The 23534-nt window shown below is 40.1% G+C and overlaps 1 protein-coding gene across 2 annotated transcripts in view; it reads right to left on the reverse strand.

Moving 5' to 3' along the window:
- Window positions 1-781: 781 nt before the first annotated feature.
- The window catches only part of hspbp1 (HSPA (heat shock 70kDa) binding protein, cytoplasmic cochaperone 1), a 34598-nt gene continuing 11845 nt past the window's right edge, over window positions 782-23534 (reverse strand). Inside the window, exons 5-8 of one of the 2 annotated variants that reach the window (XM_061974384.1) lie at window positions 21838-21993; window positions 20205-20301; window positions 12557-12668; window positions 782-1844 (exon numbers count right to left, since the gene is read on the reverse strand). In XM_061974384.1, coding sequence (XP_061830368.1) covers window positions 1764-1844; window positions 12557-12668; window positions 20205-20301; window positions 21838-21993 — 446 coding nt within the window. In that variant the 3' untranslated portion in view covers window positions 782-1763. The remainder of the gene's footprint in view (window positions 1845-12556; window positions 12669-20204; window positions 20302-21837; window positions 21994-23534) is intronic. The other variant, XM_061974383.1, reaches the window with a different exon arrangement.

A 23534-nucleotide genomic window follows, 5' to 3' on the forward strand; every position in this document is an offset into this window, starting at 1 on the left:
CTTGATTTTACAATGGTTAATGTACAGTGTAGGGTTGTACAGTATACCTGTCATGTCTGTGTAATCATGTTTTGTTTTAAGTCATGTTTTGTTTAGTTATAGGACTCTTTAGTTTCTGTCTTTTCACTCCCTTGTCTTGTTTCCATGATTACCCCATTAGTTTCACCTGTTCCACGTTTGGACTCATTGTGCACTCTTGATTGTCACCATAGCAACCCATTAGTTTTCACCTGTCACGTCACGCACCTGTTTCACGTCTTGAGTCACGCACCTGTTTTCGTTAATCATGTCTGTAGTATTTAAGTTCAGTGTTTTTCAGTTTGTCTTGCTGACGACCTACTGTCATGACTTGGTCCTGGGTGTGTGCTTTTCATTTGTACTTTTTGCTATAGTCTTTTGGTTTCATAGTTTATTCTCCGCCACTGTGCGCGCTTACGTTTATTCCTTTTTTTTGATAAATATAAATAAATCATGTACCTTCATTCCCGTCTCGCCCGAGCCAACTTTCCGTTGCATCCCGGAAAAGCACACACCCAGGACCAAGTCATGACAGTAGGTCGTCAGCAAGACAAACTGAAAAACACTGAACTTAAATACTACAGACATGATTAACGAAAACAGGTGCGTGACTCAAGACGTGAAACAGGTGCGTGACGTGACAGGTGAAAACTAATGGGTTGCTATGGTGACAATCAAGAGTGCACAATGAGTCCAAACGTGGAACAGGTGAAACTAATAGGGTAATCATGGAAACAAGACAAGGGAGTGAAAAGACAGAAACTAAAGAGTCCTATAACTAAACAAAACATGACTTAAAACAAAACATGATTACACAGACATGACAATACCGGAACAAGTATATAATCGCGGTACTAATGAATCAAAAACGGTACTATACTCAGTTTGAAAAGTACCAGTTCCCCATTTTTTTTTTAACGGGCATGACGGCGCGCCGACACATTGCTGGTTTTACGAGCAGAGGAGCATGTTCGGCAGCGCACACACACACACACACACACACACACACACACAGAGTACTTACAAGCAGACACAGTGTGTAGACAGAAAAGGGAGAACGGACGCATTTTGGCTTAAAAAGTAAAGATAAAAGGTGAAGTTATAACCCTGAAACACCCTCAGGAAGAGGTGCTTTAAGACATGGCTGGCTAGCGAGCAGCTAGCACCCATCCACAGTTGGCAGTGTACGAGCTACTTCTAAATCACTAACCCTCGCCTCCGTGGTGACAAAGTATGTTTCTTACAAGTTCATTATCACTGGAGGACAAGGAATAGCTAAACATGCATCAAGATACACTACTGGCTAACTCAATGACAGCTTGAAATGTGTGTATATTTTAATATTTCCTATTTTTGGGAAAAACCTTGACTGATCAGTTATTTTGGAATAGTTGTGTTCTGTCAATGACTTATTGTAAAATGCAGACAGTATTTGTGTGAGATGTCCTAAGAACTGATCATATGAGTAACAAGACTACTGTTTGTTTTCTTAATAATAAACAAAAGAACATTTACCATATCCATATGTGTGAGTCTTGTTTTTACGCACGACTGAAATTCTAGCATTTTATAAAAGATGATTGATTGAAGTCCTCATTTACAGAAGAGATAGTGTCCTTAATTACATGCAGAAATGAGCTTTGACTTGTGAAACCAACAAAAGCTTCCGTGATAAAATCCTGATCGTGAATGTCCGTGTTAAATATTAACGCACCAAAATCAAAGTGTTAAAAACACGTCACAGGTCAGCGGTCCATTCCATGATCGTCTGACTGGTGTCCACGGAAACAAGCCGTCCTCAGGCGCTCACAGAATTCCAGTTCTTCCTGTAAGGAACATTGATAGGTAACAGGAATAACAAATCAGGTTGGCGATTATTATTGCAAAACTTCCTTAAAATTGCAAACTTTTAGACAAAGACACCCTCCAAATAAGAATTTAAACCCCGACCCCGCACTAAAGAATATATATATTCAGAGTTTCTGCAGATATCAGCAAAAGTCATTTAATGGAACTTAAAACTAATTTAATACCCATGTCTTACAGCAGATTGTTATCATACATGGTCCAAAGTTCAAAATGGTCCGTATAGACCAGGGGTCGGCAACCCGCGGCTCTTTAGCGCCGCCCTAGTGGCTCTCTGGAGCTTTTTCAAAAATGTATGAAAAATGGAAAAAAATATATTTTTTGTTTTAATATGGTTTCTGTAGGAGGACACACATGACACAAACCTCCCTAATTGTTATAAAGCACACTGTTTATATTAAACATGCTTCCCTGATTCGAGTATTTGCTCGAGCGCCGTTTTGTCCTACTAATTTTGGCAGTCCTTGAACTCACCGTAGTTTGTTTACATGTACAGGTAAAAGCCAGTAAATTAGAATATTTTGAAAAACTTGATTTATTTCAGTAATTGCATTCAAAAGGTGTAACTTGTACATTATATTTATTCATTGCACACAGACTGATGCATTCAAATGTTTATTTCATTTAATTTTGATGATTTGAAGTGGCAACAAATGAAAATCCAAAATTCCGTGTGTCACAAAATTAGAATATTGTGTAAGGCTAATACAAAAAAGGGATTTTTAGAAATGTTGGCCAACTGAAAAGTATGAAAATGAAAAATATGAGCATGTTCAATACTCAGTACTGGTTGGAGCTCCTTTTGCCTCAATTACTGCGTTAATGCGGCGTGGCATGGAGTCGATGAGTTTCTGGCACTGCTCAGGTGTTATGAGAGCCCAGGTTGCTCTGATAGTGGCCTTCAACTCTTCTGCGTTTTTGGGTCTGGCATTCTGCATCTTCCTTTTCACAATACCCCACAGATTTTCTATGGGGCTAAGGTCAGGGGAGTTGGCGGGCCAATTTAGAACAGAAATACCATGGTCCGTAAACCAGGCACGGGTAGATTTTGCGCTGTGTGCAGGCGCCAAGTCCTGTTGGAACTTGAAATCTCCATCTCCATAGAGCAGGTCAGCAGCAGGAAGCATGAAGTGCTCTAAAACTTGCTGGTAGACGGCTGTGTTGACCCTGGATCTCAGGAAACAGAGTGGACCTGAGCAGTGCCAGAAACTCATCGACTCCATGCCACGTCGCATTAACGCAGTAATTGAGGCAAAAGGAGCTCCAACCAAGTATTGAGTATTGTACATGCTCATATTTTTCATTTTCATACTTTTCAGTTGGCCAACATTTCTAAAAATCCCTTTTTTGTATTAGCCTTACACAATATTCTAATTTTGTGACACACGGAATTTTGGATTTTCATTTGTTGCCACTTCAAATCATCAAAATTAAATGAAATAAACATTTGAATGCATCAGTCTGTGTGCAAAGAATAAATATAATGTACAAGTTACACCTTTTGAATGCAATTACTGAAATAAATCAAGTTTTTCAAAATATTCTAATTTACTGGCTTTCACCTGTATATATATTCAGAGTTTCTGCAGATATCAGCAAAAGTCATTTAATGGAACTTAAAACTAATTTAATACCCATGTCTTACAGCAGATTGTTATCATACATGGTCCAAAGTTCAAAATGGTCCGTATAGACCAGGGGTCGGCAACCCGCGGCTCTAGAGCCCCATGCGGCTCTTTAGCACCGCCCTAGTGGCTCTCTGGAGCTTTTTAAAAAATGTATGAAAAATGGAAAAAAATACATTTTTTGTTTTAATATGGTTTCTGTAGGAGGACAAACATGTTATAAAGCACACTGTTTATATTAAACATGCTTCCCTGTTTCTAGTATTTGCTCGAGCGCCGTTTTGTCCTACTAATTTTGGCAGTCCTTGAACTCACCGTAGTTTGTTTACATGTATATCTTTCTGCGACTTTCTAGGACGTGTTTTATGCCACTTATTTTTCTGTCTCATGTTGTCCACCAAACTTTTAACGTTGTGCATGAATGCACAAAGGTGAGTTTTGTCGATGTTATTGACTTGTGTGGAGTGCTAATCAGACATATTTGGTCAGTGCATGACTGCGAGCTAATCGATGCTAACATGCTATTTAGGCTAGCTATATGTACATATTGCATAATTATGCCTCATTTGTAGGTATATTTGAGCTCATTTAGTTTCCTTTAAGTCATATTAATTCAATGTATATCTCATGACACACTATCTGTATGTAATATGGCTTTTATTTTTTTGCGGCTCCAGACAGATTTGTTTTTGTATTTTTGGTCCAATAAGGCTCTTTCAACATTTTGGGTTGCCGACCCCTGGTATAGACTAAATTGTAAGCATGGACAATTATAATCTTGAAAAGTTTACATTAACTTTGGCCAAATTAAGCACTGATGTAATCATTGTATAAAATAATACAAGTAACCTTTTGAAGCGCAATAAACATGTCAATACTAATTGTAATTGGAAGGTCAATAACTTCATTATCCTAAATAGGTAAAAAACTAAACAAAATGGACCTGATTCCTGCTACCAAAAATCGCACTTCAAAAAATATTTAACATCTAGAAGTGCAGTTCTTTTACCCAATTGGCAAAACTTGGTAGGTTGGATTGTTTTGTTGTGTTTTTTTTGTTGCCAATTTTTTGTTGCCCGTTCATCCGTGCTGATGGTCCCATGTTGTGCATTTAGTTTCAACATGAAATATTCCCACACATGGCTTTGTAATCATCTTTTTTCCTCCTAACTTGTCTTACTTTTTAAACAAAATACCAGAGGCAGCCAATGTAATAGTCATCAGAAAATTAGAAGAGCTCGACAAATATCAATCATTTCAAACGAGACAGAACCCATGACACACAAACAGCACATATTGAAAGTACACATTCAATAAAATTGGGAACCTGAAAAATTTTACAGCATAGCTCATAAAAGTCAGGAATTGGCTAATGAAAGAGATCCAGATACAAACTTTTTCTCCCATATCAACAATAATTGTTTGTATTACACAGATGAACAATACAACACCAACATTAAAGCCGACAACAAACGGTCAATTGCTTTGTGGTTAGAGTGTCCGTCCTGAGACTGGAAGGTTGTGAGTTCAAACCCCGGCCGAGTCATACCAATGACTATAAAAATGGGGCCCATTACCTCCCTGCTTGGCACTCAGCATCAAGGGTTGGAATTCAAATCAAATCAACTTTATTTATAAAGCACATTTAAAATTTACCACAGGGGTAGCCAAAGTGCTGTACAATGGACAGGTTAAAAGATAAAACGAGTACCGAGCAAACAACACAACACAAACAGAACACGATAAAAAAAAAAAAAATAGAATAAATAAAAACATAAAAACAGGTTCACAGCAGGTGTATTATGGGGCGCCATTGCAGGATGGATATCACTCAGTGTTAAAAGCCATGGAATAAAAGTATGTTTTTAAGAGAGATTTAAAAACAGGAAGAGAGGAGGCTTGTCTAACACTCAGGGGTAGGTCGTTCCAGAGCTTGGGAGCAGCAATGGCGAAAGCTCTGTCACCTCTAAGCTTCAGCCTTGTGTCAGGGACCGTCAACAGCAGCTGATCGGCTGATCTTAAGGATCGGGGGGGGCAGTAAGGCTGAAGGAGGTCGGAGAGATAGGTTGGCGCGAGGTTGTTTAGACATTTAAAAACAAATAAAAGGAGTTTAAAATTGATTCGATAACGCACAGGGAGCCAGTGAAGGGACGCTAAAATGGGGGTGATGTGCTCACGTCTGCGGGTCTGTGTTAGCAGACGAGCATCAGAGTTCTGCACGAGCTGCAGGCGGGCGAGGGAGGCCTGGCTAATGCCAACATACAGGGCATTACAGTAATCAAGACGAGTCGAGATAAAGGCGTGGATTAATTTCTCAAGATGTGCTGATAGAAGCGGTTTCACTTTCGCTATTTGGCGTACTTGATAAAAGCTTTTTTGTACGACGCTGCTGATTTGTTTTTCGAATTTAAAATCTGAGTCGAACTTTACCCCCAGGTTTGTGACACAGTCGCTGAGATACGGGGTCAGAGTGCCGAGGTCAACGTTGGGGGAGGGAGAGCGACTTGGACCGAACAGCATAACTTCTGTTTTATCTTCATTTAGGCTCAGGAAGTTAGCTGAAAGCCTGACTTTGATGTCGTGCAGGCAGTCAATAAGACGTTGAACCGTGTTATTTTGTGCCATGGGAAAATAAATCTGGCAATCATCGGCGTAAAAATGAAATGCAATAATGTACTTCCTAAAAATAGAACCAAGGGGGAGAAGGTAAAGCGCAAAAAAAATTGGGGCAAGGATTGAGCCCTGGGGGACCCCATGTGGTAAAGGAGCTGTGGAATACATAAAACTGTCTACTTTTACACAAAAACTCCTGTCGGTTAGGTACGACCGGAACCAGTTGAGGGCGGCGCCCTTAATGCCCACACAGTTCTCAAGACGAGTGATTAAGGTGGCGTGGTCGACGCAGCAGACAGATCTAAAAGCACCAGGACAACATATTTACCAGAATCAGTTGACAGGAGGATATCGTTAAAAACTTTTAGAAGCGCTGACTCTGTGCTGTGGAGGGCTTTAAAACCGGACTGGAACAGCTCAGTGATACCATTATCCTCTAAGAAGGGCAACAACTGACTGTAGACAACCTTCTCTAATATTTTGGAAATGTATGGAAGATTAGAGATAGGTCTGAAGTTAGAGAGATTGGGGGTTAAATCATCAAATGATTCCCGAGCACGGCCACCGCATGGGGATGGGTCAAATACAGAGGATAATTTCACCACACCTAGTGTGTGTGTGACTATTCGTTGGGACTTTAACAATAAAAAACATTTTTTTGGACCATTAAAAAAAAAAACCTTTAAAGTGGTCGCAAGAGACATGAGTGGATGCAAAAAAAAAAGACCAAATTTCGTTGTTATGCTGATGACAGCCAACTCTACATGCCCCTAAAGCTGACCAACACGCCGGATTGTAGTCAGCTGGAGGCGTGTCTTAATGAAATTAAACAATGGATGTCCGCTAACTTCTTGCAACTCAACGCCAAGAAAACGGAAATGCTGATTATCGGTCCTGCTAAACACCGACATTTATTTAATAATACCACCTTAACATTTGACAACCAAACAATTACACAAGGCGAATCAGTAAAGAATCTGGGTATTATCTTCCACCCAACTCTCTCCTTTGAGTCACACATTAAGAGTGTTACTAAAACGGCCTTCTTTCATCTCCGTAATATCGCTAAAATTCGTTCTATTTTATCCACTAGCGACGCTGAGATCATTATTCATGCGTTCGTTACGTCTCGTCTAGACTACTGTAACGTATTATTTTCGGGTCTCCCTATGTCTAGCATTAAAAAATTACAGTTGGTACAAAATGCGGCTGCTAGACTTTTGACAAGAACAAGAAAGTTTGATCATATTACGCCTATACTGTATATACCTTTATATACATACATACATACATATATATATACACCTATACTGGCTCACCTGCACTGGCTTCCTGTGCACTTAAGATGTGACTTTAAGGTTTTACTACTTACGTATAAAATACTACACGGTCTAGCTCCGTCCTATCTTGTCGATTGCATTGTACCATATGTCCCGGCAAGAAATCTGCGTTCAAAGAACTCCGGCTTATTAGTGATTCCCAGAGCCCAAAAAAAGTCTGCGGGCTATAGAGCGTTTTCTATTGGGGCTCCAGTACTATGGAATGCCCTCCCGGTAACAATTAGAGATGCTACCTCAGTAGAAGCATTTAAGTCCCATCTTAAAACTCATTTGTATACTCTAGCCTTTAAATAGCCCCCCTGTTAGACCAGTTGATCTGCCGTTTCTTTTCTTTTCTCCTCTGCTCCTCTTTTCCTTGAGGGGGGGGGGCACAGGTCCGGTGGCCATGGATGAAGTGCTGGCTGTCCAGAGTCGGGACCCGGGGTGGACCGCTCGCCTGTGCATCGGCTGGGAACATCTCTGCGCTGCTGACCCGTCTCCGCTCGGGATGGTGTCCTGCTGGCCCCACTATGGACTGGACTCTTACTATTATGTTGGATCCACTATGGACTGGACTCTCACAATATTATGTCAGACCCACTCGACATCCATTGCTTTCGGTCTCCCCTAGAGGGGGGGGGTTACCCACATATGCGGTCCTCTCCAAGGTTTCTCATAGTCATTCACATCGACGTCCCACTGGGGTGAGTTTTTCCTTGCCCGTATGTGGGCTTTGTACCGAGGATGTCGTTGTGGCTTGTGCAGCCCTTTGAGACACTTGTGATTTAGGGCTATATAAATAAAGATTGATTGATTGATTGATTCGTACTGGAAGAATATGAACTAAATTACATCAACAGAACCAACAAAAATGGAGGCAGAGTTTCAATTTACGTGATAGAGTGGTAAATAAAACGCCATTTGCTATTGATAATATTTAAGGATGCATAACCATTGAAATACGTCATGAAAAAAGCAGAAATGTATTAATCATCTGTATATACAGAACACCCAAGTCAAGTATCGAAAGGTTTGAGGACGGGAACAAGGCAAACTTCACTGTCAACAAATAATTCTCATAAGCGGGGACTTCCAACATTGAACTCTTGAACCCTAATGAGCAAAAGACCACTTGATGACTTCAAATATGCAATGTATAGCATGAGTTTAGAGCCAAACATCACAAGGCTAAGTAGAACCACATCAGTGATCATTTACCAGTTTTCACAATTTTACTACAGGAAGAAGAACATGGATGACCAAATGACATTTTAAAGACTACACACAGAAAACTATTCATGTTTTTAGGAATGATCTGAGAGACAATGTTGGGACAATATGGACAGTGATTTAAAAAAATTACATATTCCTGATACTTTACGACCTAACTTTGTCAATGGAAACAATTTAGAAAGAAGCAAAATACGAACAATCAAATATGGATGACAAGACTTAAAAATGCTTGTGCGAAAAACACATTAAAAAGAACATTAATAAAACAAATATCTATTGAGGCAGAAAATGAGTACAAAAGGTATAACAACAAACTATATAAGAACAAACTAATTAGCATACTACAAACATATAGAAGATAATTGTACAGACAATTATTAGACTACAAAAACAACATGAGAGCATGGTGGGGCATATTAATTAGTATTATTTAACATGGTGCTAAGAAAGATTACCATACCTGCCAACTTTTGAAATCAGAAAAACCTAGTAGCCAGGGTCCAGGGGCCGCAGGCGCCGGTAGGTCCAGGACAAAGTCCAGGTGGGGTGTTCAGGCTTCGCCCGCCGACGCAAAATGATTATTAGCATTCAGACAGGTTAAAATGTTGCTAAAACCATCACTTTTCTATCAGTCACAGTGACTTTTCAACACAAAAATATTACAGCAAAACTCATATGGGTTGATTGACATGTTTATTCTGTAAGCTAACTTCAATAGTTTGAAATTATTTTGACAGTTAATGCCAGTTATCCTGTCAACCTTTCACAAGACTTCAATTTGTTAATTGAAAGTATAAACACTTTTTACAGTAAACAAATGGTAAAACAGTACTAAACAATTCCATTAAAAAAAAAATTGGTGTCATTATTAACTTTCTGTCCAAGCTTGTATAATCTACTGCCTTGTTCAATTGTAAAAAATATTCTGTGCCTAAAATTCACATTTCTATCACAATTATCATACTGTAAACATGGTAAGCTAACTTCATTAAAATTAATAGTCCTGTCAATAGCATGGAATTACAAATCAAATGTAGTTTTTTTGTAAGCCTTTCAAAAGAATTCAAAATATGAAAAATTAATGAAAATTAATTTAAGCCATCAGACACTTGAAAAGTGGCACATCACATCTCTAATGTAATCATTTGAACTTTTCAACAGAAATAGCACTGCAAAAATATTAAGGACATACTTCTGTATTTTGGTAGTTATGCTGTCAACATTTAACAAGATTTCTTCAACTTGGACTTGAAAGCATAAATAGTATAAACACTTTTAACAGTATAACAGTACTAAACAATTCCAATAGATAACATTGGTGTCATTACCTTTTTGTGGCTAAAATCCGAAAAACGTTGAAAGTTTTCCACTTGTATCGCTAGCAACGGCATTAGACTTGTGTTTTTTTGTCCCAACGTGGTCTTTTACATCGCTAATTCCTCCGTGTCCGATCGAAAAATCTTGTCTGCACAAGGTGCAATTCGCGTAGTTTTCACCCTTTTTGGAACGGATAATTATTCCCGGATAGGCTTTTGAAAATTCTTCACGGAATGACTGCAGTTTTCTTTTCGGTTTAAGACTCGTTTGCGATTTTTCTCCGGCTGATTCCATGATCGTTCGCTCGTTTGGAAACAATGCCTCGTGCTTGGCAGCAGTGCTATAAATAGCCTCGCGCATTTTAAAAAAATATATTTTTTTAATTAATGAAAAACCGTATTTTTTATCACTGCAACCGTAACCCGGAATAGGTTGATGAAAACCGTACTAATTACGGGAAAACCGGAGTAGTTGGCAGGTATGGATTACCCTCAATACTTTTTAGACAGAAATATAAAACAAAAATGAAAAGATGAACGGAATATTTGAATGCTATAATGGCTACTTCATAAATATTGGAACTAATCTAGAGCAAAGAATACCAGATCCCGGATCAGTTGAGGACTTACAGGTAAAAGCCAGTAAATTAGAATATTTTGAAAAACTTGATTTATTTCAGTAATTGCATTCAAAAGGTGTAACTTGTACATTATATTTATTCATTGCACACAGACTGATGCATTCAAATGTTTATTTCATTTAATTTTGATGATTTGAAGTGGCAACAAATGAAAATCCAAAATTCCGTGTGTCACAAAATTAGAATATTACTTAAGGCTAATACAAAAAAGGGATTTTTAGAAATGTTGGCCAACTGAAAAGTATGAAAATGAAAAATATGAGCATGTACAATACTCAATACTTGGTTGGAGCTCCTTTTGCCTCAATTACTGCGTTAATGCGGCGTGGCATGGAGTCGATGAGTTTCTGGCACTGCTCAGGTGTTATGAGAGCCCAGGTTGCTCTGATAGTGGCCTTCAACTCTTCTGCGTTTTTGGGTCTGGCATTCTGCATCTTCCTTTTCACAATACCCCACAGATTTTCTATGGGGCTAAGGTCAGGGGAGTTGGCGGGCCAATTTAGAACAGAAATACCATGGTCCGTAAACCAGGCACGGGTAGATTTTGCGCTGTGTGCAGGCGCCAAGTCCTGTTGGAACTTGAAATCTCCATCTCCATAGAGCAGGTCAGCAGCAGGAAGCATGAAGTGCTCTAAAACTTGCTGGTAGACGGCTGCGTTGACCCTGGATCTCAGGAAACAGAGTGGACCGACACCAGCAGATGACATGGCACCCCAAACCATCACTGATGGTGGAAACTTTACACTAGACTTCAGGCAACGTGGATCCTGTGCCTCTCCTGTCTTCCTCCAGACTCTGGGACCTCGATTTCCAAAGGAAATGCAAAATTTGCATGGTTGAGTGATGGTTTGGGGTGCCATGTCATCTGCTGGTGTCGGTCCACTCTGTTTCCTGAGATCCAGGGTCAACGCAGCCGTCTACCAGCAAGTTTTAGAGCACTTCATGCTTCCTGCTGCTGACCTGCTCTATGGAGATGGAGATTTCAAGTTCCAACAGGACTTGGCGCCTGCACACAACGCAAAATCTACCCGTGCCTGGTTTACGGACCATGGTATTTCTGTTCTAAATTGGCCCGCCAACTCCCCTGACCTTAGCCCCATAGAAAATCTGTGGGGTATTGTGAAAAGGAAGATGCAGAATGCCAGACCCAAAAACGCAGAAGAGTTGAAGGCCACTATCAGAGCAACCTGGGCTCTCAGAACACCTGAGCAGTGCCAGAAACTCATCGACTCCATGCCACGCCGCATTAACGCAGTAATTGAGGCAAAAGGAGCTCCAACCAAGTATTGAGTATTGTACATGCTCATATTTTTCATTTTCATACTTTTCAGTTGGCCAACATTTCTAAAAATCCCTTTTTTGTATTAGCCTTACACAATATTCTAATTTTGTGACACACGGAATTTTGGATTTTCATTTGTTGCCACTTCAAATCATCAAAATTAAATGAAATAAACATTTGAATGCATCAGTCTGTGTGCAATGAATAAATATAATGTACAAGTTACACCTTTTGAATGCAATTACTGAAATAAATCAAGTTTTTCAAAATATTCTAATTTACTGGCTTTTACCTGTATATGATCCATCCATTTTCTACTGCGTGTCCCTTTCGGGGTCGCGAAGGGTGCTGGAGCCTAATACAACACGACATAAATCCCAACTCCATGTTCCTCACTGATGAGGAAATAATCTAAATTGTAAAGAAATGTAAAACCAAAACCTCTACAGACTGTCACGGAATAGATATGAAAACATTAAAAGAAGTTATTGAAGGAATTTCAGAACCTTTAACGTATATCAGTGACCCATCATTTCCAACAGGTTCATTCCCAGACATATGAATGCGTTTAGAGGATTAGCTATGAAGTAGCATCATTTGCTACTGAGGCAAAGTTACATTTACTTATTATTATGTGACATACCTGACTTTCATCTTTGCCTTGGAGTGCCCTGGCTCGCAGTTGCAGTAAGTCTTCGAGATTGAGAGATGGATCCCTGCAGTCTTTTAAGCCTTTCTCACAGTCTACCACGAGGCTTGGGGACACAGACAAAAGACGTGTTACTTCTATTTATAATGTCTTGTATTGTATCGTTGTGTCAATCTGCTTAGGGACTGCGGATGGAAATTAGCATTCTTGCTAAAATGTAGCATATTTACACAACATCTTGTGTTCATTAACGTGCATTGTCCCTTTAAATAAATAAACTCAAACGTAGTCATATTCTATTCATCTCCTTATTAGGGCCCCTTTTTAGTCCACCTAGATCAGGGGTCGGCAACCTTTACCAGTCAAAGAGCCATTTTGACCAGTTTCACAAATTATAGAAAACAATGGGAGCTGCAAACATTTTTTGAAATTTTAAATGTATTAACACTGCATACAATCTTTATATTTTGCTTTGTGCGATGTATAAACCAGGGGTCTCAGAAACACTGCCCACACCTTTATGTGGAATTTGAAAGCTGGTGCGGCACGCGGGTTTTAAATAAATGGCGATTGTCAGCGTCATGCGTGCCGTGATGCTACAGCATACAGCACCCACTACAGCCAGCGTGCCTGATCTGCCACACGTTGTATGGGGCTTCCACTTGCTCATGTAGGTGACAGCAAGGCATACTTGCTCAACAACCACACAGGTTACACTGACGGTGGCGGTATAAAAAAAACAACCTTTAACACTCTTACTAATAATGCGCCACACTGTGTACCCACACCAAACAAGAATGACAAACACATTTCGGGAGAACATCTGCACCGTAACACAACATAAACACAACAGGACAAATACCCAGAATCCCATGCAGCCCTAACTCTTCGCACAGAGAGAGGGGGGGGGAGGGGGTTTGATGTGTGAGGGAGCAGGGTTGGGGTGGTAGCAGGGGGTGTATAATGTAGCCCGGAAGAGTCAGGGCTGCATGGGATTCTGGGTGTTTGTTCTGTTGTGTTTATGTTATGTTAAGGTGCAGATGTTCTCCCGAAATGTGTTTGTCATTCGTGTTTGGTTTTGGTTCAAAGTGTGGCGCATTATTAGTAAGAGTGTTAAAGTTGTTTTATATGACCACCGTCAGTGTAACCTGTGTGGCTGTTGAACAAGTATGCCTTGCTGTCACGAATGTGTGCAAGCAGAAGATGTATATTGTATAACAAGTGTTGGGCTGGCACGCTGTTAATACAGATTGCAGAGGGTGACAAATGTTGTACCATCATGGCACGCCCTTATTATACCCGTGAGGGTGAAAATCGGTGAAAATTAATCCCGGGAGTTTTCTGCGAGAGGCACTGAAATCCGGAAGTCTCACGGGAAAATTGGGGGGTTCAGCAAGTAAGCTGCTGAGCCGCATCAGAGTGATTAAGGAGCCGCGGGTTGCCGACCCCTGACATAGATCCTTTTATTCTGAGGCTGTCTAAAATGATGAAGTGACTAATCATATTTATTATTACAAAAACATATTTTTATGTGCAAAGAACAGTGCAGGACGCCTTGGACTTGCTTGTTCTCCGTCAACAGTTTATCTAAAAAAGGAACGTTTGTACAAATTATAGTGTCACTAATAGTAATAGTTAGCACACTAACAGACAGGAAGTACCCATTTAGCCTTAGAAAAACGCAGTGGGGCTGTCATGTGTCTCAAAAGGGTTCATTTAGTTGGCCATAGTACACACTTTTAATATTTTGTATTGTTAAAAATATCTTGAGCGAGTGAAAATACTCAGAGAATGTGGCTTACCGCCATCAATGTGTGAATGTGGAGTGAATGAAATATGGCTTCTCAGTTCTCTGTGGAGCGCTTTGTGTGTCTAGACAATCACCACAAATATAATCCATTTATTAAAAACTAGAGATGTCCGATAATGGCTTTTTTGCCGACATCCGATATTCCGATATTGTCCAACTCTTAATTACCGATTCCGATATCAAGCGATACCGATATATACAGTGGTGGAATGAACACATCATTGTGCCTAATTTTGTTGTGACGCCCCGCTGAATGCATTAAACAATGTAACAAGGTTTTCCAAAATAAATCAACTCAAGTTATGGAAAAAAATGCCAACATGGCACTGCCATATTTATTATTGAAGTCACAAAGTGCATTGTTTTTTTTAACATGCCTCAAAACAGCAGCTTGGAATTTGGGGGGGGTGGTTGAGGTGGGGGGTAGGGGGTAGCGGGGGGTGTATATTGTAGCGTCCCGGAAGAGTTAGTGCTGCAACGGGTTCTGGGTATTTGTTCTGTTGGGTTCATGTTGTGTTACGGTGCGGATGTTCTCCCGAAATGTGTTTGTCATTCTTGTTTGGTGTGGGTTCACAGTGTGGCGCATATTTGTAACAGTGTTAAACTTGTTTATACGGCCACCCTCAGTGTGACCTGTATGGCTGTTGACCAAGTATGCATGGCATTTACTTGTGTGTGAGAAAAGCCGTAGGTGTGATTGGGTCCCTTTAAGGTTTATTGGCGCTCTGTACTTCTCCTTATGTCCGTGTACCACTCCGTACAGCGGCGTTTTAAAAAGTGTCGGAGGCAGATATTTACATATATCCGAATTTTTGTGTTACTTATTTTCTTTCATAGTCATATTTGAAAACAGCTGGTGTTTTCCATTTATTCTCTTTCTGTTTCTCTGCAAGTAAACTGTGTGTGTTAACCTTGAATGCTTTGGAATGTGTTTTGACTAGCATATATTTTGTCTAGAGAGAGGGGGGAGGAGAGAGGGTTTTGGGTCGGGGAGACAGACCATTTTTGGCGGCGCAATAGAATGTTCTATGCTAGACTGGTCTCTTCAACCTACTCAGTGGCCTAGTGGTTAGAGTGTCCGCCCTGAGATCGGTAGGTTGTGGGTTCAAACCCCGGCCGAGTCATACCAAAGACTATAAAAATGGGACCCATTACCTCCCTGCTTGGCACTCAGTATCAAGGGTTGGAATTGGGGGTTAAATCACCAAAAATGATTCCCGAGCGCGGCCACCGCTGCTGCCCACTGCTCCCCTCACCTCCCAGGGGGTGATCAAGGGTGATGGGTTAAATGCAGAGAATAATTTCGCCACACCTAGTGTGTGTGTGACAATCATTGGTACTTTAACTTTTAACTTTAAAAAGTATATTTGCAAAGCTTTGAAAATATACAACAAAATACCTATTCTGTCTCTGGTGGGTTTTTTTTTCAACTCAGCTTTAAGTGTCGTAAAGAATTTGGGAGCGACTTGTGACTTGAATTCCCTGGGAGGAACAACTGGTCCAAAACGCAACAAAAGTCATAAATTTTACTTTTTGAAACCGATACCGATAATTTCCGATATTACATTTTAAAGCATTTATCGGCCGATAATATCGGGCTGGCGATATTATCGGACATCTCTATTAAAAACCCTAACTTTATGGCAGATTTATGCTTTCGAAGTGGTGTGGTAAATTGTTTTTGGTGACACCTAGTGGTCACAATAATTTATTACATTAAGGCCAGTAAATCGAATGATATGGACACGTTTGTCACTGGATACTTTCTAATACACTTCTGCCTTGGAGACTTTGTATGGGCAAGTAACATGGAAATATCATTGTTTGATGTTCATGTTTATATTGACAAATGTGATGTTTTACACTGCAATGAAGGACACTTAATACGTATGTCTAGCTTGTGTGCAACTGTGTGCTGAATTGTTGTGTAGCTGCTAGCTCATTGTAGCCTAAATCAGAATCAAAGAATCGGTGGGATTCACAATCGGTACAGCTTTGATAGCTCATGCCTGCTATGCAGTTGCAGTCAAACAACAGAAAGGCATTCCAGTTCACAGCGTACCGGTAATTAGTCCGAAAGTTCTATTCCAGGGGTCCTCAAGTACAAATCTTGAAGGTCCACAAATGTTTTTTGGAAACAGGCTGGGTCCGTTTATTATCGGTCAAGCTTATATAATAGCAGGAGGTAGGTAGTTTAACATTTTCTTAAAATTAACAAAAATAAAATAAATATCCAATAAAATACATGAAATATCTTCTTTGAAACAAAAATAAATAAGAACTTTGAAAAAAAATTGTCCTCTGCATTTGACCCATCCCTTGATCACCCCCTGGGAGGTGAGGGGAGCAGTGGGCAGCAGTGGCACTGCGCCCGGGAATCATTTTTGGTGATTCAACCCCCAATTCCAAGCCTTGATGCTGAGTGCCAAGCGGGGAAGAATGCTGGTATGAGCTTTTAAACATAACCCGTTAACTGCTGCCAATCAAATGGTGAATAAGATACTCTTTAGGGTTCATATGTTTGTAAATCTGACTGTGTTGAAGTCAGTGCCTCACCAGCCATCAACCTCACCGCACGTTACTGCTCTGTTGCTATTTGTTGTTGTGTCATAGATTTAACAAAAATCTTGCTTGATGTTTCATATGGCTTTTTCAGCCTCGTGATTTCTTTTTTTCTTAGCTCTGAATCATGAGGAAATGTCTCTTCAAATTCGCGGTGCTCTTTCAGATAGTGACGTTTCAGATTTTCACTTTTCACCAGAGCAACAGTAGTGTTGCATAGTAGACACATTGGTCTGGTACTTGCAGTAGGTAGGATGAAAACATATTGCTCTGTCCATTCTTCCTTGAAACGTCGATTTTCCCTGTCCACCTTTCTTTTACCAGCCTGAGCCAACTTGGAGCATGCCATTGTGATTTGATTCACATTCAGTGACTGACAAGTGAACAGTTAGCGAAGTAGCGATACGAGACAACTGTGTGCCTGCAGCGAAAGGTTCCATGCACTGTGCACATGACCCAGGTGGTAACAGACTATCAGCGCGTCGTTGTGAAAGAGATGACAACCCATACCCCGGAATTAGCCAATCAGAGTGGCGTTCTCTCGCTCTCACTCCGTCTCTCTCTCTTTCTCTCTCTGAGAGAGAGAGAGACGGAGTGAGTGAGACACGAGAAGTGTAAACGAAACGTGGAGATATTTGACTAAAAACAACAAAGAACGTTGACTTGCGCTAGCGATAACTCACAGATAAATACAATTATTATATTTTTTTATAATAATTATAATTATAATAATAAAAAAATAATAAAAAAAAAAAAGTTTTTATTTTTATTTTTTACTATAATTCGTGCTGGGTCCGGACGGACACGTCGCTGGGTCCGGACATGGACCGCGGTCCGCCTGTTGAGGATCACTGTTCTATTCAGTGTCCTTATAGCAGAGGGGATAAAACTAGCAGTGATCTGTAGTGCCTCCCTGAGGCCGTAAACGTGAACAGCAGGTGTAGTGGATGTGTGGGGTCAGAGGTGATCTTATGGGCTATCTGAGTGATGCTGTGACGATACAGTGTGTCTATGCAAGGGAAGGGTTGACCTGTGATACCACCGGATTTATCCACGATGCGCCGGAGTTCTTAGCGTGAATGTGATTACAAGTTACCGAACCAAACAGTTATTGAGAAGGTGAGTGTGCTTTGGATGGTTGAGGTGTAGAACTGTTGGAGGAGGTTGGGTCTGACTCACAATTTTCTGAGCTGGCAAAGAAAAAAAGAGCCGTATATTTTCTGTTTGACCATATAGCCAATGCCTCCACCTTTACATTTCTTTGACAGGTTCACTGGCCTGTCCGCGCGATAGAGAATGAAGCCGGGTGGTGTTATGGCCTGATCAGGCACGGTACGGTGCAGCCAGGTCTCAGTAAGGCATATGGCGGTTGGTATTGGTGAGGAGGAAAAGTTGATAAATGTAATTCCTTAACGATCTCACGTTTGCAAGGATCAGAGCTGGTAGTGGTGGTCTAAACGGCCGCTTCCTGAACCGGGTCCGCACATTGGCACGGTGTCTAGCACCCGGTATGCGTGTTGCTAGTATCTCCACCGGTATTGTTGAGATCGTTGTTGGATCTATTGTCCGCGAGATGCCTCTGAGTAAAAGCAACTCTAGACGTGCGTTTGTCATGCAAAACGTCTTTTTGAGGCATACTACAGACAAAAAAGACAGACAGTAGCAGAACTTGTACCGACACAAGCCTCACGGCCGCCATTTTGGTGTAGGGTAGCCTACAATATTCAGTTTTTGTAAATGACTTGACTAAAATGTTAGAAAAGAGCAGTCTTGCGTGCTTATTGCATACCTGCCAACGTTTGAAATCAGAAAAACCTAGTAGCCAGGGTCCACGCAAAATGATTGATTGCATTCAGACAGGTTAAAATGTTGCTAAAACCATCACTTTTCTATCAGTCACAGTGACTTTTCAAAACAAAAATATTACAGCAAAAATCATATGGGTTGATTGACATGTTTATTCTGTAAGCTAACTTCAATAGTTTGAAATTATTTTGACAGTTAATGCCAGTTATCCTGTCAACCTTTCACAAGACTTCAATTTGTTAATTGAAAGTATAAACAGTATAAACACTTTTTACAGTAAACAAATGGTAAAACAGTACTAAACAATTCCATAAAAAAAAAAATTGGTGTCATTATTAACTTTCTGTCCAAGCTTGTATAATCTACTGCCTTGTTCAATTGTAAAAAATATTCTGTGCCTAAAATTCACATTTCTATCACAATTATCATACTGTAAACATGGTAAGCTAACTTCATTAAAATTAATAGTCCTGTCAATAGCATGGAATTACAATTCAAATGTAGTTTTTTTGTAAGCCTTTCAAAAGAATTCAAAATATGAAAAATTCATGAAAATTAATTTAAGCCATCAGACACTTGAAAAGTGGCACATCACATCTCTAATGTAATCATTTGAACTTTTCAACAGAAATAGCACTGCAAAAATATTAAGGACATACTTCTGTATTTTGGTAGTTATGCTGTCAACATTTAACAAGATTTCTTCAACTTGGACTTGAAAGCATAAATAGTATAAACACTTTTAACAGTATAACAGTACTAAACAATTCCAATAGATAACATTGGTGTCATTACCTTTTTGTGGCTAAAATCCGAAAAACGTTGAAAGTTTTCCACTTGTATCGCTAGCAACGGCATTAGACTTGTGTTTTTTTGTCCCAACGTGGTCTTTTACATCGCTAATTCCTCCGTGTCCGATCGAAAAATCTTGTTTGCGCAAGGTGGTAGTTTTCACCCTTTTTGGAACGGATAATTATTCCCGGATAGGCTTTTGAATATTCTTCACGGAATGACTGCAGTTTTCTTTTCGGTTTAAGACTCGTTTGCGATTTTTCTCCGGCTGATTACATGATCGTTCGCTCGTTTGGAAACAATGGCAACAGGTGCCTCGTGCTTGGCAGCGGTGCTATAAATAGCCTCGCGCATGGCATTCGGAATGGCTCGACAGGAAGTTACGGGAAGCAGTGTCGATTGTCATTGTTGTTACGCGATTTCGTGAATAAAACTTAAAAAAAATATTTTTTTTTAATTAATGAAAAAACGTATTTTTTATCACTGCAACCGTAACCCGGAATAGGTTGATGAAAACTGTACTAATTACGGGAAAACCGGAGTAGTTGGCAGGTATGTTATTGGAGGACATTTAGATGTCAGCTGGGTGTTGCGCAAGTAAAAACGTTGCAGGACTGCTCGTATCGCAGATTTTAAATAAATCGGCACACCCCTCCTAAGGACGTTTCTTACCAACAAAGGGCGCCAAGCACGTGCTCATGAAAAGGCGAGTGTGGAGTACGCAGCACCGAGACCAGCTGCTGGACCATCCCCATGGAGATCACCGTGTCTGCAGGAAGGAGGAACATGTTGAGTTTTATAACAAAGTAGGGCTGCAGCTAACGATTATTTTTCTATCGATTAATCTATAGATTATTTTTTCGATTAATCGGTTAATCTATAGATTATTTTTTCGATTAATCTATAGATTATTTTTCCTTTTACCGATTTTTTTTTTAATTTAAAATGAAGAGGAAAAAATAAATGTAGGCCAGTTTTTTCAAAAGGCATGGCTTTTATTTACAAAAAAAAAAGTATGGCCACTCAGTCAACATTGACAACAACATGACAAAATATTCTGTAACAATGTAAACATTTAAAACTTTTAACATTTAACAAAATTAAAAGTAGCTTATTTGCTTTTTAATGTGCAAATATAAAAGTAAACATCCAGTGCAAATCTTAATATTCTGGAATAGTATAAGCATTTCAAAAGTAAAAGTATTGCTTATTTTGCTTTAAAATGTGCAAAAATAAAGATAAACATCCAATACAAAAAAGTGCAAAACGGAAATATTCTGTAACAAGTGTAAACATTTCAACAAAAGTAAAAGTATTGCTTATTTGCTAAAATGTGCAAAAATAAAGCTAAACATCCAATACAAAAAAGTGTACAGTGTAAACATTTCAACAAAAGTAAAAGTATTGCTTATTTTGCTTAATAACACAACAATGATAGTATGATTAAAGTGAAAGTTAATTGTTGGTTTGTACATAGTATATGTAACTGTTAATGTTGTAAAAGGTATTTGCACAACTAATTAACGTTAGCGTTTGTGACACGTCTTGTGCCGTGGGGTTCTTTCAGGACCGACAGACTGAACGCCAGACGGCTTTGCCAGGTTTACAATCTTTTAATTTTACACAAAGTCTTTTCTCTTCCAACTGCGCGGATCGTGCACCTGGGCACGATTGCGGCGTCGCTCCCGGCGCGCCCCGCCTCGCCGCTCGCTCGCCGCCGCCTCTCCACAGCGTTAAAGAGGAGCGCGTCTTTGTAAACACTGAACAGGCACGCCAAACGCGCCTCTCAGAGCGAAACGGTGCTTTAGTTTATGAATTTACAACGCAGATACAAATGACACATTCATGTTTTTGTGTAATAATGACAACGTATACGCACGCGGACGATTGACTTGTTGATGGTGATGGCAAGAACGCTGTCGGGGGTTTTCTTTTCAAATGTTCGTTCATAGCCATTGTGCTGCTATGATAGGCCATTTCCGCTCGACACAGCGTGCATACAACAACATTATTAGGCCGTTTATTGAAATACTCCCACACTTTTGACGACTTTTGGCGTGCTTTTTTCCCCTCGCTCGCATCGTCTGCTTTGCGCTCCGCCATGACAGTAAAGTAGTGTGACGTAAATATGCGACGCGCCGACGCACAAAAACGGCGTCGACATATTTACGTAACCGATGACGTCGACTACGTCGACGCGTCGTTTCAGCCTTATAACAAAGTCCAAACACGACACCTATCTCTCTTGTACACATAGGGTGAAGTGATTTATTGATAATCGCTACGTTCATGACTTTGTTTATACCTTTGTGCTCAGGATGTGACGTGAGAAGGTTAAGGAGAAGGAAAGCCGACTTGGTCTGCAGCTTCTGGTTGGCAGACTGCATGCCTCTCATCAGCACTGAGAAGCCATCGTGGGACAGAAACGCCGCCAACCCCGCCTCCTGCTCTCGCACCAGACCTGCATTCACAACATCACCTGCTTTATATGGGTCATAATGAGCATTGTGGGGCTATGACAGGCTCTCCAAAGTGTGGACCTGGGGCTATTTGTGGCCCAAAGCTGGCTTTTAATTGGCCCGCGGACACATTATTGAGAAAAAAATATGCAAGTCCTGAAATTTGAACATCGCGTAAAAAAAAAAAGAAAAAAATGGAACTGGCCCAAAATCCATACTGTACTTGATATAGTCTGATAGTTTACGTGCATACTGTCACGAACACGTGAACAAAATTCTCCAAACTTGTCTCATTTAATTGTGCTACAACAATTATTTTGTCTATTATAGTTTTTATATGTTAAATATTTATAGTTATGTTAATAACGACTTGTCCAGGGTGTACCCCGCCTTCCGCCCGAATGCAGCTGAGATAGGCTCCAGCACCCCCCCGCGACCCCGAGAGGGACAAGCGGTAGGAAATGGATGGATGGATGGATGTTAATAACGTGTTATTAGTCACACCCAGCTCCCCAACCTTGTCAAATTCTCCCCAAACTTGCCACATTTGTTAATGTTGGAATAATTGTTTGTAAGTTATCACAAAAGAAACGTTGTATTACATTATGTTCCTGATAAGAAGATGAATGCTGTCTTTCGAGGCCTAACAAGAGGAAGAAGGCTCGTGAAACGCCACTGTGATTTCAACACGGACAGATGGCAGGATCTGCTCAACTTCCAGAGGAACTCTCTTTGAAGTGTTAAACGAACTCTCTTTGAACTATTTCACAAACTCTCTTCCAACTATTTGGTAACCGAGGTCAACGCTATTTACGACCCGCTGCCCTCTTGAAGTCGCTGTGGTCAGGAGACGGGAGGGGTTATCCATTGTCCTCCAACACCTGCCCCAGCTGGATCCAGGAAGAGCCCAAGCCCGAGACATCCTCTTCTTGGTCTTCAAAGCGACCGAAAACAATGACTGTTTTACATACTTCCCATTCCTGCTGTGACATGTGTTGGTGCGTGAACATTGAACATCTGAATAAAAGAGGAGACGAAAACCTTCTTCGTCAGAGCGTGGTGCAGGACTGTACAGAGAGTGCAGTGGCCATGTCTCTCCTCAATTGAGTCCAAATTGAATTCTGTCTCTGTTTGATTCCTTGCCTTTTGTCTTGTTTAATAGATGTCCTCAGTGTTTGAACGTGACAGTTAATGCTGCCACATTGTTTTTTTCCAACTATTATAGTTTTTATGTTATTAAATATTATAGTTGTTTTTATTAACATGTTATAGTTTTTATGTTAACTTATTATTCATAATCAACCCCCCAACCTTGTCAAATTCTCCCCAAACTTGCCACATTTGTCAATGCTGCCACATTGTTTTTTTTCCAACTATTATAGTTTTTATGTTATTAAATATTATAGTTGTTTTTATTAACATGTTATAGTTTTTATGTTAACTTATTATTCGTAATCAACCCCCCAACCTTGTCAAATTCTCCCCAAACTTTGCCCATTTGTTTGTGTTGCAAGATTGTTTTGTCTAACTATTATAGTTTGTA

This window comes from Nerophis lumbriciformis, linkage group LG22, assembly GCF_033978685.3.
Source record: "Nerophis lumbriciformis linkage group LG22, RoL_Nlum_v2.1, whole genome shotgun sequence".
Taxonomy (NCBI): domain Eukaryota; kingdom Metazoa; phylum Chordata; class Actinopteri; order Syngnathiformes; family Syngnathidae; genus Nerophis; species Nerophis lumbriciformis.